Below are 16,938 nucleotides of genomic sequence, written 5' to 3' on the forward strand. Positions count from 1 at the left end.
TGTATTTTTACCATTATATTTACTGACATTTTTACAGTATGTTGTCCACCTACATATCGTCGTAAAGTTCAAAACAGCAATCAATGATCAGCGTTAAGCAGTTTTTCAAGTTAAAAAAAATGAAATAAAAAAGTTAAGGAAAAAAGAAACACTCTAAGTTAAGCGATGGAGCCAAGCCACGATTGAACAGAACGAAGCACTAATTTTTATATAGCTGCTGCTGCTTCAGAATGTGATAAGAAGATAACAGGACAGTGCTTTTGAGAGAGTAAAAGTAATTAGTAACTTTTGTTTCTTGTTGGAGGCTGGAAACATTTATTCAAACCTACTATATACTGAGGCAGTACTAGTTTTAGGCTCTGACGCTAATGGAGAGTCGAGATTTTTCAGTTTTTAGCTTTGAATGAATCAACTTTAAAAACCCTTTCTAACATTACTGCATATTGCTTTAATACAAAGTTCTGCTAAATCTCTTTCAAACCAGCAGCACCAAGGACTGTATACAGTATGCTTAACAATAAACAGCTCAAGTGAACTAATATTAGCCTCTGGTAGAAAAAACTGTATACAGAAAAGTACTAAATTACACAGTACTGATATATCCAATGAATGGCACTATAACTGATGCCCATTGACTTAGAAAATTTCCTGAGCAAAGTCAAGTAAGGAATGAAAGTTTTTAGTAAAGTGAGAAAAAAAAACAGACAAGTGACATACATTGTGTTATACTGTACAGTCTGTTATTAATTCAAACAATATGAATTTAGAAGAAGCACAAGCAGGGGCCGAGACAAGCTAATTTAAAATAATATTAATACAATCTTGTCAAATTGTAAAGAAGCTTTGCACATGTCCACATAAAAAATATTTTTTTTATAGTTTTAGATAATATATAATATAATTTTCCTATTGAGTTATGGAATATGCATTAGGATTCTTCCAATTGAGGAGAATTAGACAATGCACTAACAATGTAGTGTAATAAATAATGGTTAGTTTATCAGCAGACAGCATAAGCTTGTCTGGAATAACTCCAAAGACTACTGTAAGAGAATCTGCAATTATCGTAAATCCTACACTATCTGATCTATAAGGACAAAAATATTTTCCCAAAACGGGTTTAATTTAGGACAGTCCCAAAATACATGCCCAAGAGAGGCTGGAGGTACCTGACATGGTTCACGATTACAGTGCAAACCATGGTAAGTTTTTGGTAGTTTTAATTAGGAAAGGCATGTGCAGTGGATGATTTTCCACCGGATTGTTTTGCGTTAATAAAGATGGATGAATCTATATATATAATTCACTAAGGCAAGACAACCATGGAAAGCATGCCGGAAGGGGCGTGGATTCACTAAGCCACCGACAAGTGAGACACCTATGGCACAAGCAGGAAGAAGCCACGCCCACCAACTCCAAGACCATTGGATAGGATGACAACTAGCAGAGCCACGCCCACCAACTTAGATGCGACGGCACAGAAAAAATGGCGTCATTTATATTCGTCTGTCGTAGAGGCAACATGCAGCTCCGACCCACGCTGACTGTTCATGGAGGCATGTTTCTCGCGGAGGTGAATCGCCATATGCAGCGTGTAAAACGGTTTGTGAGGGGTATCCCATGGGATCCTTAAAACATTCCTTCACAACTGAGGTTAAAACACAATGAAGTAAGCAGTCTTTAAAAACCGAGTTTTCGGTTACGAAGCACGACCACGTGCACCATAGCACACTGTTTTACACGCTACATACAGCAATTTGCTTCCGTGACAAACATGCGTCTTCTTAGATGCTCCTGCACTTTGTACACACCCACCTCGCTACCTGTGCCTCTGTTTCATTACCGTCTCACCTGCTTCACCAATGCAGGCCCTGCAACAGTCGAGACGCTCTCTCAGCAGCTGACCTTCTCTGTGCCTGACCGGTTCACACAGAGGCACCACACAACCAGGCGGTGTGTGTGCTTCGAGAACGAGGGTGGACGCGGCAGCACTATCCAAGAAGAGGCATGTTTGTCACGGATGTAAATCGCTGTATGCAGCGTGTAAAACATTTTCCGAGGGGTTTCCCATGGTCTTAGACTCGGTGGCCGGGTCTCTGTCAGTTGCTCTTGCGACCGAGCACATGACCAGGCAGTGTGTATGCTTCGACTGCGAGCGTGGACGCGACAGGACCATCTAAGAAAAATCTTGTCGCGGCTGTGAATCGCTGAATGCAGTGTGTAAAACAGTTTGTTTGTCGCAGATGTGAATCATTGTATGCGGCGTGTAGAGCAGTTTGCGAGGGGTATTCCATGGTCTTACAGTTGGTGGGCGGGTCTTTGTTAGTTGCTCTTACGAGCGGGCACATGACCAGGCAGTGTGTGTGCTTCGAGAGCGTGGGTGGACACGACAGCACCATCTAAGAAGATTCATATTTGTTGCGAATGTGAATCGCTGTATACAGCGTGTAAAACGCTATATTGTATGTTGCCCTCTCCAGAGTTATATCTTTTCATTCACCTACAGTCGTATACACAATGAAGTAAGCGGTCTTTAAAAACCGAGTTTTCGGTTACTGACGCACGACCGCGTGACCATAGCAAACTGTTTTACATGCTACATACAGCAATTCGCATCCACGACAAAGATGCGTCTTCTTAGATGCTCCTGCACTTTGTACACACCCCCCTCCCACTTCGCTACTACCGTGGTCGGGTGTCTTGGAAAGGCAGCCAAAACCGCACAGAGCAATGAAAAGTCTACATGAGTCACAGGTGCATCTGGACTGTGCAAAGACAACGACTCGAGTGACGAGTTGGAGGTGGGCACATGAGCAGGCAGTGCATACTGGACGAGAAATCAGCAGACTAGCATGATGGAGGGAGCGGGGTGGATGTCCTTCTCTCTTCCCGTTCTACCCTCCGTGCCTGAGCGCCGCACGGACGATTGTGTGTTGGTTTGTTCCGTGAATTGTTACAATGTTGCTTTTCTTGCTGATTTATTACATTACCAATTTTTCAAATGTTAATTTTCTTCCTGTGCTTAAAAATCATTAAAAAAACGGCCTGATTATGCGGCGTATGGTACGCCGCGGGTTGGCTAGTATTATAAATTACTGAATTACATTTCATCCTTGAGATACAGATTTCCCAGTATTGCTGAAGGTGGTTTAGTGATGAGCTCCGTGACAATGTCTAATAAAATCTGGAAATGCTGCCAACATTTTTATCCTTACCAGTTAAAATATTTTCTGTTATGAGCACAGGAAGTGAATTGCAGATGTTAGGCAAATTCTTTTTTTTTACTAAGCTATTATTTTGTAGCATAAAAGTAAGTATGTTGAAGGAATTACATGTCTACAACAAAACTGATTAAAAGGGGCAAAAATACAGTGTTATCAATGTAAAGATCCCTGAAAGTTCAGATGCCCAGTGTCTTCCATCCATCCATCCATTTTCTAACCCGCTGAATCCGAATAGGGTCACGGGGGTCTGCTGGAGCCAATCCCAGCTAACACAGGGCACAAGGCAGGAACCAATCCTGGGCAGGGTGCCAACCCACCGCAGCCAGTGTCTTCCAAAATTGAAAAATTATCATGTAAAGGAGCAACAGACAGCAGTGTCCTTTCCTTAAAGTGATTTCTACAATGGTTTCATATTTTGAGTGAATGAAGAACAATGTAATTATTTGTCTATTGTTGATAATTATTAATCTCCAAGCAGAGAGTACAGCATACAGAGAGGTCTTCTTATGAGATTTTATTTTCAGATCCAACTAGGCTGGTGTGTATCCAGTGATGTCTTCGTCTTTCTGTTGTCTATAATTATGAATATTTGCAACCCAGCAGGATAGCTGAAAGTCAGGCAATACCATACAACCTGCTGCTTTTGATCTTTGCAATGTTGGTTTTTTAATATATGATCTTTTTTCCTTCCATTTAAAGAAGCTATTATAGAACTGAGGTTTCTTTAAACATATTGATAATTCCAGGAATACACTGAAATCCAATTTAAAAATGTGAGGATTTCCATTTTACTGCTAATAGCTCTGCCTGCTAAAAAGAAATGAAATGTTGACTATCTATTGACATTTTGTTTGGTTTCCTCTCCATCAAACTATCAAAATTTAGTTTAACAAGATCTTTAGATTTCCTTGTAATTGTGTAGCCATTTCTGTCTGTCTTCCCTGCTGGGCCTTACCTGTGTCCTGTGCTACTCATTTTTCAATAGCTGCATAGGACACACTTGGTACTCCTTGGTGGTCTTCAGTTTTATTTGACTGTCTGGAAACATCATGCAGCCTTTCATGTTACAGATCATCTAACGCTTCAGTTATGCAAGAGGCTCCTCTAGGTTCAGTATTGGGTTCTGGTATTTATTATTTACAATTCTTCCTTTGAATAACATTAACAGGTAGTTTCATTTCACCTTCCATTGCTACACTGATGCCACAAATAATTATATGTCTTCTTCAACTGCAAAACATATTGCAATGGAAAAAACTGAAAGTCCACCTATCATGTATTCATTAACAAAACAACTAAAAGTACACTGTGAATTTAAATGATGAAATGACAAAAGTAATTTTACTTGCAAGCAGCCCCCACTATCTAAACTGGTCTGTTTTGACATCAATACTTTTAGTATTCTGGTGATGAGACTATTTATGAAATGTTTTTTTCTTTTTCACATATGTGGACATATCAACATTCAATCTTCATTTAAACAGTCTTTATAAATAAAGGTGGTATACATCATGCAACATTTATATTTGTTCCACATTGCATAATTTAAATAAACATAAATGCAAACATTGCATGTGGAAAATGTAAGTATACCCCTATATTTATTACTACCTTAGATACTTAAACTTAAAATCAGGGGCACAAGATCAGGTGCAAATGATTAGAATGTCATCCTGTCAAAACCCGTCTTACTTAAAATTTTTTGTTGATGTGTACAGGTATGTTATCACCATTCCTAGATTGAGGGAGGTCTTGAAGGCCTTCAGAAAGAAGGTTATAGGCATTTATGAGTCTGGGAAGGTATTTTAAAATATTTCCAAGTAACTGGAAATCAACCACTCCCCTGTTCAGAAGTTTGTCTACAAATAAGAGATGATTTCAAACAATTGCCAACTTATCCAGGCCAAGCCATCCCAGCCACTGCAGCCTGAGAGAAGAAGATAAGATTCTGAAAGAGGTCTCTAAGAACCCCATTACTTCATCATGAGACGTACAGATAGCTCTTATCACTGCTGATTTTAAAATTGCTTGAGTCTACCATTAGAAAGAGGCTGCATAAGTTAGATCAATATGGGAAGTCTGCCAGGAGGAAAACCTTTGCTGTTTAGAAAGAACATCAGGGTAAGGCTTAAGTTTGCCCATGAACACCTGGACAAATAACAGGACTGGAACAATGTGCTCTGCACAAACAAGGTAAAGATAAAACTTATTTGGATATAGCTGACCAGAGGACCCTATTACCAAATGTAAAGCATGGGGCTGGAAATTTTGTGGTATGAGGCTGCTCTGCTGAGTCAGGGTATAGGTAGCTTACCATCATAGAATGCCCTATGGATTTCCTATTGTACTAGAGGATGCTTGAGGATAATGTGAGACCATCTGACAGAAGACTGAAGCCAAAGCCAAGATTGTAAATGCTCAATTAGACTTGAGTATGATGACTAGGAAAGGTCACTGTATTAACTGAATTCATTGCTATGTTCCCGAAAACCTAGGACTTTCTTTCTCTAATGACACTGAACATGATCCTACTGAACTTCATATGAACACATAAATAAACTACTGCCAAAAAGCATACGCTTCATCTCCAACTGTGTTTAGATAGTCTGTTTCAATCCAATGATGCTCATTTTCTTGAGGCCAAAAATGCTGTCAGCACCTGCTTGCACGACACCCAACTGACTGCATTCATGAATCCTGCTGCTCCTCTAAATATGGAAAATATGGATAAGCAAGAATCTTGCTCAATAGATTGGACAATGCTTTTCTAACCTTCCATTGTCTGCAGCTATTGCTGTTTAAACCCCTGAAGTTGGACAACGGCTTTAGCTCACAGAAGTACAACTTGACTAGTTGCCTTACCTCATCTATCACAAGGTATGATGAACTGGGCATTAGCTTCCTTTATCAGTGGTCTGTGAAGGCCTATTGTTGATAAAGTGCTCATTCGTGAATACCCAAAGAGGACTGCTATTATTCATATATTATTTTGGTGTAAGTGGTGCCCGCTATCATGAACAATTGAAGGCCACTTAACCTTTAGCCACTTCAATTCTGCTTCTAAACTACATTCACACTCCATATCCACCTTCCCAAAAATATGTAAATAAATGTTTATTAAACGATTCTATGAACTTTACCCAAACTGTATTTGTAAATTCATACAATTTAGAATGCAGATTAACAGGGTAAGTTCGAAGACAAAAAGACACATACTGTGTTTTGTTAACACAACTTGAGGCAGTACACAATATTTTAATGAGTCATTATTAGAGTCATGCAATTATTTGTCTATCCACTTAGCAAACCCAGTTAATCCAATTTACACTTACTGGAATGCTGAATCTGCATCGCAAAAATCTAAAAATTCAATTTGGATTGATTGTTTCTATCACTGGTATCATTTAAAAAAGAAATGATTCAGTTTTAGTTAAAAATGATGATGTCACTATGCACAATGCGTTACACTTACCTACTGCCTTTCCAGTTTGTACCACACTGCGACTTGTCGTAATTACTGCATTACCAAGTTTCTTTCCTCGCTCACTGTTTTGTACAGAGCTAGAATGACAAGAGCAAATAAATAAAAAAGGAAACAAATAACATTTTAGTATTACAGCAAACATTTACTGAACTGCACTCGTTGACCATCATTATAGATTTGATTAGATTCGATTAGATTAGATAAACTTTATTAATCCTATGGGGAAATTCAGATGCATACAGCAGCAGAAACATGAAAAACATGAATATAGTCAGTCAATCAATCAATAAAATAAATGAATGAATATTATGAAGATATTTCAAAATGAACTACATTGTACAATGAAGTACCTTGGGAGCAAGCACTGAATTTCCTGATGGCAGTGGGCAGAAAAGACCCCCAAGAGGTACTTCTTATGTCACCATGGTGGAATGAACCTGTGGCTAAAAGTGCTCCATGAGTGTGTCTCCTGGAGGGGAAGGAGGGGATTTGACATTCAATTTTGCCACTATCTTCTTTTCCACAGCAGCTTGCACTGTGACTGGGGCTTGCCCTGTGATGGAGAAGCCTTTCCTGATAAGTTTGTTCAGACAGTGTGCTTCTTTTGAGTTCAAGTTGCTTCCCCATGATACTGCAGGTTACAGCATAACACTGGCTACTATAGTCTACCAGAACAATTTCAGTAGCTTGCTGTATACATCAAATATAATAGAAAAATAATTCTAATGTTGTTAAAATTAACCAGATACAAGTTACTCAATGATTCAAAAGCTAAAACAGATGTTGTAGGGTTTGCACTTTTAGTCACACATTACACATTTTTGGAATGTTAACATTGAATACACAGGTTTGTTTTTTTTATGAGACAGTAATGCTTTCTTCCACACAAAGAAAGGATTTATTCATGCACGCACGCAAACCAGCCTTTTATCATGCAAACAGCATCTGCTCTGTTGTCATTATTAACAAAAAACTGCACTGGTTTTATTGTGTCTATTTTCAAGAATCTTGTATCAATGTAAAAAATAGAGAAATTCCTATCTTCAAGTAATTTTACATTTCATTATTTTTGCTAAGACCTCATAACACTTATTTAAGTACATTTGTTGTATGTATTCCCAAAGAACAGTGCAGTATACTACAATATATTGCATGGTGACTAAATACAGTAGAGTCTCGCTTATCCAACATTCCATATTATCCGACGTCCCACCGCAAAAAAAACAAACAAACAAAAAAAAAAATATGCATCAATCGGCAACAAGAACTGCAAGTTGCGAGCGTTAGCATAGTCTATTTTTTGTTGCTCCCGACTCTGCTGCAGCTAATTACAGTGGAACCTCAGTTTGCGAGCATAATTCGTTCTGGAAGTGTGCTTGCAGTCCAAAGCACTCGTACAGTATATCAATGCGAATTTCCCCATAAGAAATAATGGAAGCTCAGATGATTCATTCCACAACCCAAAACTATTTATATAAAAATGATTAATACAAAATATAAAATAAAAATACATAACGCAAATTAACCTGCACTTTACCTTTGAAAAGAATCATGGCTGATGTGTGTGAGTTTCTAAACTCTTATGGGATTTCACCCAATGGGACAACACGCAGAAGAGCGTCCCAAAGCAATCGCAGTCTCCCAGTGCTGTAGCAGTTCGATGTAAAAGCCAATCCGAAAAGATCGCGGACATGCTATAAGCGCCTGCCATTGATGGATGATACAAGGAACAAGGGACATTATAAATGAGCTGGGCTCAGTATTACTTTCCCCCCGACCCTGCCTGACTGCTGTGTTTGTGTATAGGAGAATGGCAGATCCCGTTACATTAAATAACCTCGCTGATGCTGTTTCAAGCTTAATAAAGCTGGTGTTGCTAAAAGTACTGAGATTCAGCTTCGAGTTTTCGGGTGCAAGACGGGGACTCAGAAGTCACAGCACAAACACACACACGCAGTCACTATGCTGTAGTAAACAGTATACGCTCATACGGATGTTGACTATATTAGTGACGGAGTTAAGGCTAGAAACTGCAATTAATTACATTGAGCAACAAGAAGAAGCTACAGGAATCGACATAATGATGCTGCAAAGATGGCGAGACTTCACAGCGAAGAAACAGCACTCGTCAGGAAAGCAGACTACGATCAAAAATGTCTTTAAATCATCACAGGACTGAACTTTTTAAGTACAGTACATACTGTATTTAACGTCAGACAATTCTGTAACTGTAACTTTTTTCAGTTAATTTATTCTGTTGTTTTGTTGTAAAACATGATTATTAGGTTCGTAATGTGAAAAATTTTAACATAGTTTGAAGTTTAATAGGTTTTCTCCTAACACCTGCCATTATCCAAAATTTTCGCTTATCCGACGTTCGGCTGGCCCGTTTATGTCGGATAAGCGAGACTCTACTGTAAAATGATGTGCTGAATTTATTATTTATTTAGTATATTAACCTGATTCAAATCTATTTAACACAAAAAGAAGCATGAAAAAGGGTAAACAAATAAAAGAAGGGAAAAAGAAGAAAAAATAAATCCAACACACCAGAATGTAAGCAGTCAAAAATTAATAAAATGGCTGGGAAGTATATTAAGTGTGGTTAGGGATCAAAGAATACTTATTTAAGATGCCATTGATAAACAGCTGTTTTTTTATTGAAAAATGTCTGAGCTGTTTCTTGTTATGGGAATTTCATATTTTTCTAATTTGTAGAACACACATCTCTTAGCCATTTCAATAAGGATTTGGATTAGGATTCCTCAATTGAGCAAAAAAAATAAGGCAAGCTATTGGTGTAGCAAAAGTAGTTATTGCTAATAACAGCAGTAAAATACAATCACAAATAAATAATAAACACAGTAAAAACCTTTATAAAAGCTGCAATTCTATCAAATGTTCAGAAGATGTTAATCAAGAAGATACAAGATACAAGTGAAATAGACTTTTCTGTTATGCTTACAAGCATATTTCTTTACTAAGCAGCCATTTCAAATTCTTTATCTTTTCTTTCTAACTGAAAATGTGGGCTGCTGTACATAACATAAGCTCGCTACCGTGTCCAGTTTAATGAAAGGACAAAATAAAAAGGTCTGAATTCATTCAAGTGTCTTTTCTTGCTGTATGTCTAATTGCACAGGATGACTCCTCCAATTCTTTTTTCTGTTTATTACTCCAGTTCTTTAATGTAAATGCTACATCTCTTTCGCTGGTAAAGTATGCCTTACTGCTCTCTGTTCACAGCAAAATAAAGATGTGCACTAGCTTAAATACCGCAATACTAAATGTTAAGGAGCACAACAACTAAATTACAATAATGCTTAGAGACACAGAAGCTGAAAAAATATTTTTTTTGAGATCAGCCAACTTACCAGTAACCAATCCAGTCTTTTAAAGAGTGAAAATAGATCAGCAGTTGATCGATCTGGGCATCACGAGTTACCTACTAAGATCAGCCTGTCCTTCAACTGATAACAAAGGTGTAAATAACAGTTGAACTGCCATCTTTTCAGAGGTCCCTTTAGACCAGAAGGAGCCAAACAGACACCAACGTTTGAGCAAAGAGCTATACGGTAATTCAACAAGTTTGATGGGCAAAATAATGAATTTATGAGTAGGCCCTTGTTCTATAACTGGAAAGGACTTTAATCCAATCAAAAGAGGTTACACCTTCCTTTGAAAACTAGCTGCATTCATTTCTTTCACTCTTTCGCACACTCTGGAACCAAAAACACTGATACTGCTACTCCCCGTTTTAAAGTAGAAAGCTGAGCTCTGCTATGTCAATCACTGTGCTAGTGACTGAGACCAGTCTGAGAATATTGAAAAGTATCCATTACTTCAAGAAGGGAAATTCAGCATCTGAACTCTTGTGCCAGATAGAGTAATACTTTTCCCTAGGAAGTTGCAAAGCACACAAGAGAAACTTAACAGCGAGCTGAGAAAAGCACAGCACACCATGAACAAAGGACCATGTCGCAAAGAGAAAGAGTGCACTCCAATACAAGACGAATTCTCCACTTGATCCCAGAGCAACAACAGCAAAAGCTCCACACAATATCAGACACCATCCTTAAAGACTGGATATCGTAAAACTGTTTTATCTGGGCAAAGGTAAATTAGAACTCAGAAATCATAAGTAAATAGCCAGCCTCTTCTATTCTACATGTTTGTGTGTCTCATCTGTCTTGCATCACGTCTCCTGTGCTGCAATTATAACAGTTTTGTAGTCCTTGTCTAAATACATTGAATTATTCTGTTTCTTGAAACAAGTGTGCTTCAGTTAACCTGATATAGGTCTAATGGCTACAGTCCGCCTCCTATGGAGAAAGGTAAGGAAAATAATGTAGGGCTCTTACCAAATTATTCAATTACAATAAAACCTTGAATATCCGTCACTCGATTAACCACCAGTCTCTGTTAACCATCTGGGCCAAAAAAAAAAAAATAACGCCAGCGGCTACCTATTACCGTACTACACTGTGAACTCTGCACTTTGGAACAACACTCCCTTATGCTAGCACGTAGTGTTATTCCCCAGTACCATGTGTCAGGTTGCATTTTGAAATCACAGTGTCAGTTATGTACCTTCAGTTTTAATAGCGTTTTGTAGCTTTTCACTTTTATTATAATTAATCTAGTATACATTATTACGGCTAATAAACATAAACATAGGGTGTTGGAATTGTCACAAAAAACTGAAATAGTTAAACGTTTACAAAACGGAGTAGGAAGTACAACAGTGAACTATATAAAGCATGATGTCGACAAAATTGGAAAATGTGTTGAAAGTGGAAACCACTGACGGTTATTCTGTATTAATATATTATTATTCTTTTTAGTGTGTTATATTATGTTTTGATAGTCTATTGTGACATGTAGGCAGTTTTTGATGCACTGTTGGGGGCGGGAATTGTGTAATGAATGCTGTAATTAATGGGACTGGGTGAAGGGGTTCTGTTTTGTAAGGGGCGGACATGCCTCATAGGAGATGAGTGACAGGAGAAGTTAGGAGAAAAAGGAAGGTGTGGCGGAAGGAAGTTTTGAGTAGGGAATCAGGAGACAATAAGCAGGAGTGTTTGCGGTATAGTAAAAGAATGTGAGTGGCAGGAGATAAACTGATTGGTACAGAAAGCTTTCTTTTATTGTTTTGGAGGTGTGCTCGATAACCCAGGTAACGGAGTATAAGACAGGGCACAGTTTGTTACAGAATGAAGACTTCAAGTAAAAAGTAGAAAACTCGAGTACTTCTGAGTTGTGTTTCCTTATTACGCTGGTTAATTCTGTTAATAATATATTTTGTTTTGTAGATAAATATGATTATTCTCTAATCTACAGTACAGTATATCATTTTAAAGTAGCTGTTCTGTTATCTGTCTTTTCTCTTATTCATCATGGCCTCAGTCCTGACCCCTGATGGATAGTCAAAGTTTTACTGTAATTACAGGCATTGCTGAAGGCAAAAACTGGTAATCAAGTGGAAATTCACTCCCTTTCCTGTATTTTTTTGACGTCCCTTCACTTCACTAGTCCAACAGGGTGCATGTGCATTCTTTATAGTATACAACAAGGATACCCTTTTAGTGTTGCAGGGCCTTTAACTTAAATAAGCTCATCTAACATCACAAGATGATCAGCATTAGTGAGTCAAAATGAAGACACTGAATAGAAGTATGAACATCTTGGGTATTTTACTTTTATTCCCTACGTGTCATTTTATAGAGTGGTATTAATTAAATGTTTACTAGCATTTCAAAATGAATGGGTTCAATTACAAAAGGAATTTTAACAGCTGCTTAGGAGCATTTTACACTGCAACTGAAAATGCTTTCCCATGATCTCAAGCTCTAAGAGTCACTGCTTTAGATATATTGAGTTGTTTGGATCAGGTTCTCATTTCTTTGTTCATAAAACTCCAAGATAAACAGTTAAATATACTGCATATAAAATTACTAAAAAATAAGCTCATTAATTTGATTGATATAGTATAGGTAGACCCCATCTTTAAGACTACTTCAGAACTGAAATTGTGTTCCTTTTTTCAGCAGAAATAAGAAATATACCAAAAGGTAGTGGTCCACTATCCAGTTATGTTAACTCCCTTCTGCTCCAAAAGGGTAAATGGGGCTGGACTGGAAAAATATCGTTTGTAACGGGAGTTGGACCAGGGGTACCATTAGACGAAACCTTGCTAAGATAGCAAGTGCCTGGGCAGATGAAGACTACACATAGAAGCCACGTGTTCACATTACTAATGACAGGGGCTGAATGATCACCAGTAAACCCAGCAGGCGTAACTTTGCTAGCAACTGAGGACACTGTGTTTTCAAAACCTTGACAGTAAACTGCATTTTCACAACTTACCTTTAATAAAAAAATAATGCAAACAATTACAGGTAATTTTGCGCCTCCTGAATGGTGACAGTTTCAACAGGCAGAAGGAATCATGGCTGCTGCTGGCAACTGTTAAAATCTAAAAATGACTGTTATTGTACTCTAGTACAATTGTGTTTACTAGGGTATGCGGGTTGTTGTCAGCTTGAGTACTTGACAGAATTGTTTATGTCACCACATACATCTGTTGTTATGAGTCTTGAAGCTAAAGTCCAGGCTCAGCAAATCTACCATATCACATCACATGATCTTAGTGATAAAGTAAAATACACGTAGTGAATAACTGGTGCACTTACTGTGAAAGCCGTAGTTTTACATCAGCAACACTGTACTGCCCTTGGAATGGATGACTGAAAGATAAATAAAATATTTCTTAATTTTTGTTATAGTGAAAGAACTAGATTTTCAACTTTTCTTTCCAATTTTAAAAGAAAAAGGATACTCTGCTACAAAAGATGACCTTTAGGTAAAAAATACAATGATGTTAGTTAATAATAACAGTCATGAAAATACCCTGTATCCGTGAAGTAGACTCTAATTGTAAATATGGCAGCATAAATGGAAGGATATTCACATGAGAAAACTAACTTACCATGAACATGGTACAATTAAACTAGCATTCAGAACCCAAAATCATTTTTGTAAAACTTGAGATTTAACACATTCTTTGTCTACCTTGCATTTTTCCCTGAAGTCTACACTTGCAAAGAATTTGATTATGCCTAGGCAGTGGCAAGGACGACCAAGGAGGTACTGAGTGATTTGGAAGTTGTTGCAGAAACGCTGAAATCAAACAAATCATCAGGACCAGATACAATCAATCCTAGAGTGCTTAAGGAGAGTAGTGAGTACATACTGTATATAAGCCATAGTATTATTTTTTGAAAATCACTGCATAATGGGAAAAATCCTATAAACAGGGTGATTGGGCTAACCCAGATACAGATCAATGAGCTTAATATGCATCAAAAGTAATGTCTTTTCCTTTTCAGGTTATACATTTTTTTAAGAGAGAGGCATGCAGGTTATATAAGGATGAGAGTTATCTAAATATTTGTAAACACAATTCTCATTCTCTCTGCAATTAAATATTTCCAGATGATGTATACAAGACTCCGTTTTATGCTGTAAAGGTTCACAATCTGTTTACCACTAATTCTGAGTAACGCAAGGAAAAAACTGTTCACTTACAGAGGTATGGGGTATTTTTGTATGTGGAGTTGTAGGACAGACTGACATTATCCATGTTTTGCTTTGACTAGAACACGGGTACTGGCTTAAAATACAGGGCCAGAGACTTTTAATGCCAGCTAAAAAGTCAGTTTACCTGACAGGGCCCCTCTGCAGACTGCAGCTTATGTCGCTTATCTGATAAAAAAGATGAAAAATCCAGGGACATGCATGAGCTGAACAACCAAGTTCTAAACAAAGGACCACAAATGAAGGATGTGTAACATTGATGAGAGAGAAGTTTGCACCAGTAGTCGACTAAGAAGATGGGCTTATGTGCGCCCAGGATACCAAAGGCAAGAAATCTATTACTTTCTTAAAAAACCCTGTTCCCTGCTCAATCTGGCTGTAACTTCTGCCATACAGCAAAGACTCCACTGCTTAGTGTGTGGCCACAGTGAAGTTGGAGCAATCCCTTCTGCTCCAAAAGGGTAAATGGGGCTGGAGTGGATAAATACCGTATGTAACAGGAGTTGGACCAGGGGTGCCATTAGATGAAACCTTGCTAAGATATCAAGTGCCTGAGGAAGACTATAGATAAAAGCCATGTGTTAACATTACTAATGACAGGGGCTGACTGATCACCAGTAAATCCAACAGGCATAACTTTGCTAGCAACCGAGGACACTGTTTTTAAGACCTTGACAGTAAACTGCAGCATTTCCCAGGAACCATAATTTGCAGCCAAAAGCGAAAAAGGAGGTGAGCTCCTGAACAAAGAAACAAAGTGAAATGAAGATTTCTCTATTTGTATGGAGAAAGCCAAACAGGAAAGGAACAAAGCAGGGGGGTGGTTTGAAGGGCTAATGGTAAGCCAGCAGAGGCTAGTTGTGAGCAAATGAATGCCACAGCTCATATATAAGAAACTCAATAACTAGTTAAAGGACTTATCCATTTTGAACAGATGAATTGAAAAATTAGCCTTTTTCAAAAAGACAAAAAAGATATATCTAAACTAAGGGATAAAATTCATAAGTTATGTGCCTTTTTCTTAAACCAGTAAGAAGGTTAGCAAGATAATAAGACTATATAGCACAATGTGTTGAGTACAAGTCAAAGAAGGTTATGCTTAAGCTATATAACACACGGTAAGGCCTCATCTGGAATTCTGTATGTAATTTTAGTCTCCAGGGGACAAAAATACATAATAGTGCTAAGAAAATACCAGAAAAGAGAAAATAGGCTGATTACAGAACTACAATGTATGAGCTACGATGAACGATTTAGGGAAATGAACTTTTCGTCCTAAGAAAACTAATACTAAGAGGTGACAAAATCCAAGTTTTTAAAATGATGAAAGTAATTAGTACAGTGTATTACTTACTTTGTAATAAATTCTTAAATAACAAAAGAGGGACTCAGATGGAAACTTGTTACCGGCAAATTTTGCACAAAAGGTAGAATGTTTTTCTTCACATAAAGAATCATAAACACACAGAATCAGTTACCAAGTAGTGTTGAAGACTGTATACTTTTAGGGTCCTTCAACACTAAACTCAATGTTATTTTAGAGAAATTAGGTAGATTGGATTGGGGAGGTTTGTTGGGCTGAGTGGCCTGTTCTCATCAAAACTCTTCTAATGTTGTAATGTTAATATTAAGCCTAAACCTAAAGAGTTCAGGTTTTATGATGAATTAGTTATTAAATGTGTATAACATTTGTGACAGGCACCTGGGATCCATGCCCAGTCAGGACGCCCCTGCACACTGTATTCAGGGGGAGCAGCCCTGGATAGTGCAATACCTCCCCCTGGACGCTAGATGGCCGCCCCCCTGGGCTGGTGTAGTGCCTCAGTTTCCCACAGGGCTCCCTGGGAATTGGAGTTGGGGGCAGCCCTGTTGGGTCCCGCAGGTACCGCCAGGGGGTGCTGTGTTTGGGACTCCTGAGCCCGTGTGGACAACAGCTTCATCACCAGGTGACCTATAAAAGGGAGCCAGCAACCACCACTCATCGGCCAGAGTTGGGTGGAGGAAGACAAGGTTGTGTGGGAGGAGTGGTGGTGCCAGAGAAGAGTGTTTGTGTTTTACTGGTGCTGTACTGGTGTTTGGGACTGTGTTGTGGCTGGGGGGAGTACGGGGAAGACGTGCCCTCCAGCTGAAGAGGAATAAAAAAATCCTTTTATTTTACACGTGCCTCCCGTGTCCAATCTGTGTCGGGTCAGGCGCTATATAGCGCCTTTTACACATTTTATGAGTCTAATATGCTCTGATGTGACACAATTGTTCAGCCTAAGGTAAGTATCAAGAACATTTTGAAAACTTGGACATATACCCTGTATAAAGCAAAAGCATTGCGTGCCGCAAAAGACTGTAGAGTCCGAATTAAGTCCTCAGGCTACTAAATATGGGCATTTATTTCCCATTTATTTTTATTTCTTAAGACAATTCATTTCTTTATATAATGACTTTGATGAGCATGATTGAATATTTAATTTGTTAATATATTTTATGTTTCATTTATTGTATTTTGTTCAGCTTTTGAGTGTAGGCTACCGTAATACGACAATTAATAGATTACACATGAATGTTTCTCTCTAACATACATGCCTTTGTGTATATATTAATCAGCAACACCCTGCCTTGATATTAAAGGTTTAGGCATTT

At 38.1% G+C, this 16,938-nt stretch overlaps 1 protein-coding gene across 1 annotated transcript in view; it reads right to left on the reverse strand.

The window, feature by feature from the left end:
• Positions 1 to 16,938, reverse strand: part of avl9 (AVL9 homolog (S. cerevisiase)) — a 131,466-nt gene that overhangs the window by 10,683 nt on the left and 103,845 nt on the right. The window contains exons 14-15 of the mRNA XM_039753168.1: positions 13,401 to 13,454; positions 6,697 to 6,785 (exon numbers count right to left, since the gene is read on the reverse strand). Coding sequence (XP_039609102.1) covers positions 6,697 to 6,785; positions 13,401 to 13,454 — 143 coding nt within the window. The remainder of the gene's footprint in view (positions 1 to 6,696; positions 6,786 to 13,400; positions 13,455 to 16,938) is intronic.

This window comes from Polypterus senegalus, chromosome 5, assembly GCF_016835505.1.
Source record: "Polypterus senegalus isolate Bchr_013 chromosome 5, ASM1683550v1, whole genome shotgun sequence".
Lineage (NCBI taxonomy): Eukaryota > Metazoa > Chordata > Cladistia > Polypteriformes > Polypteridae > Polypterus > Polypterus senegalus.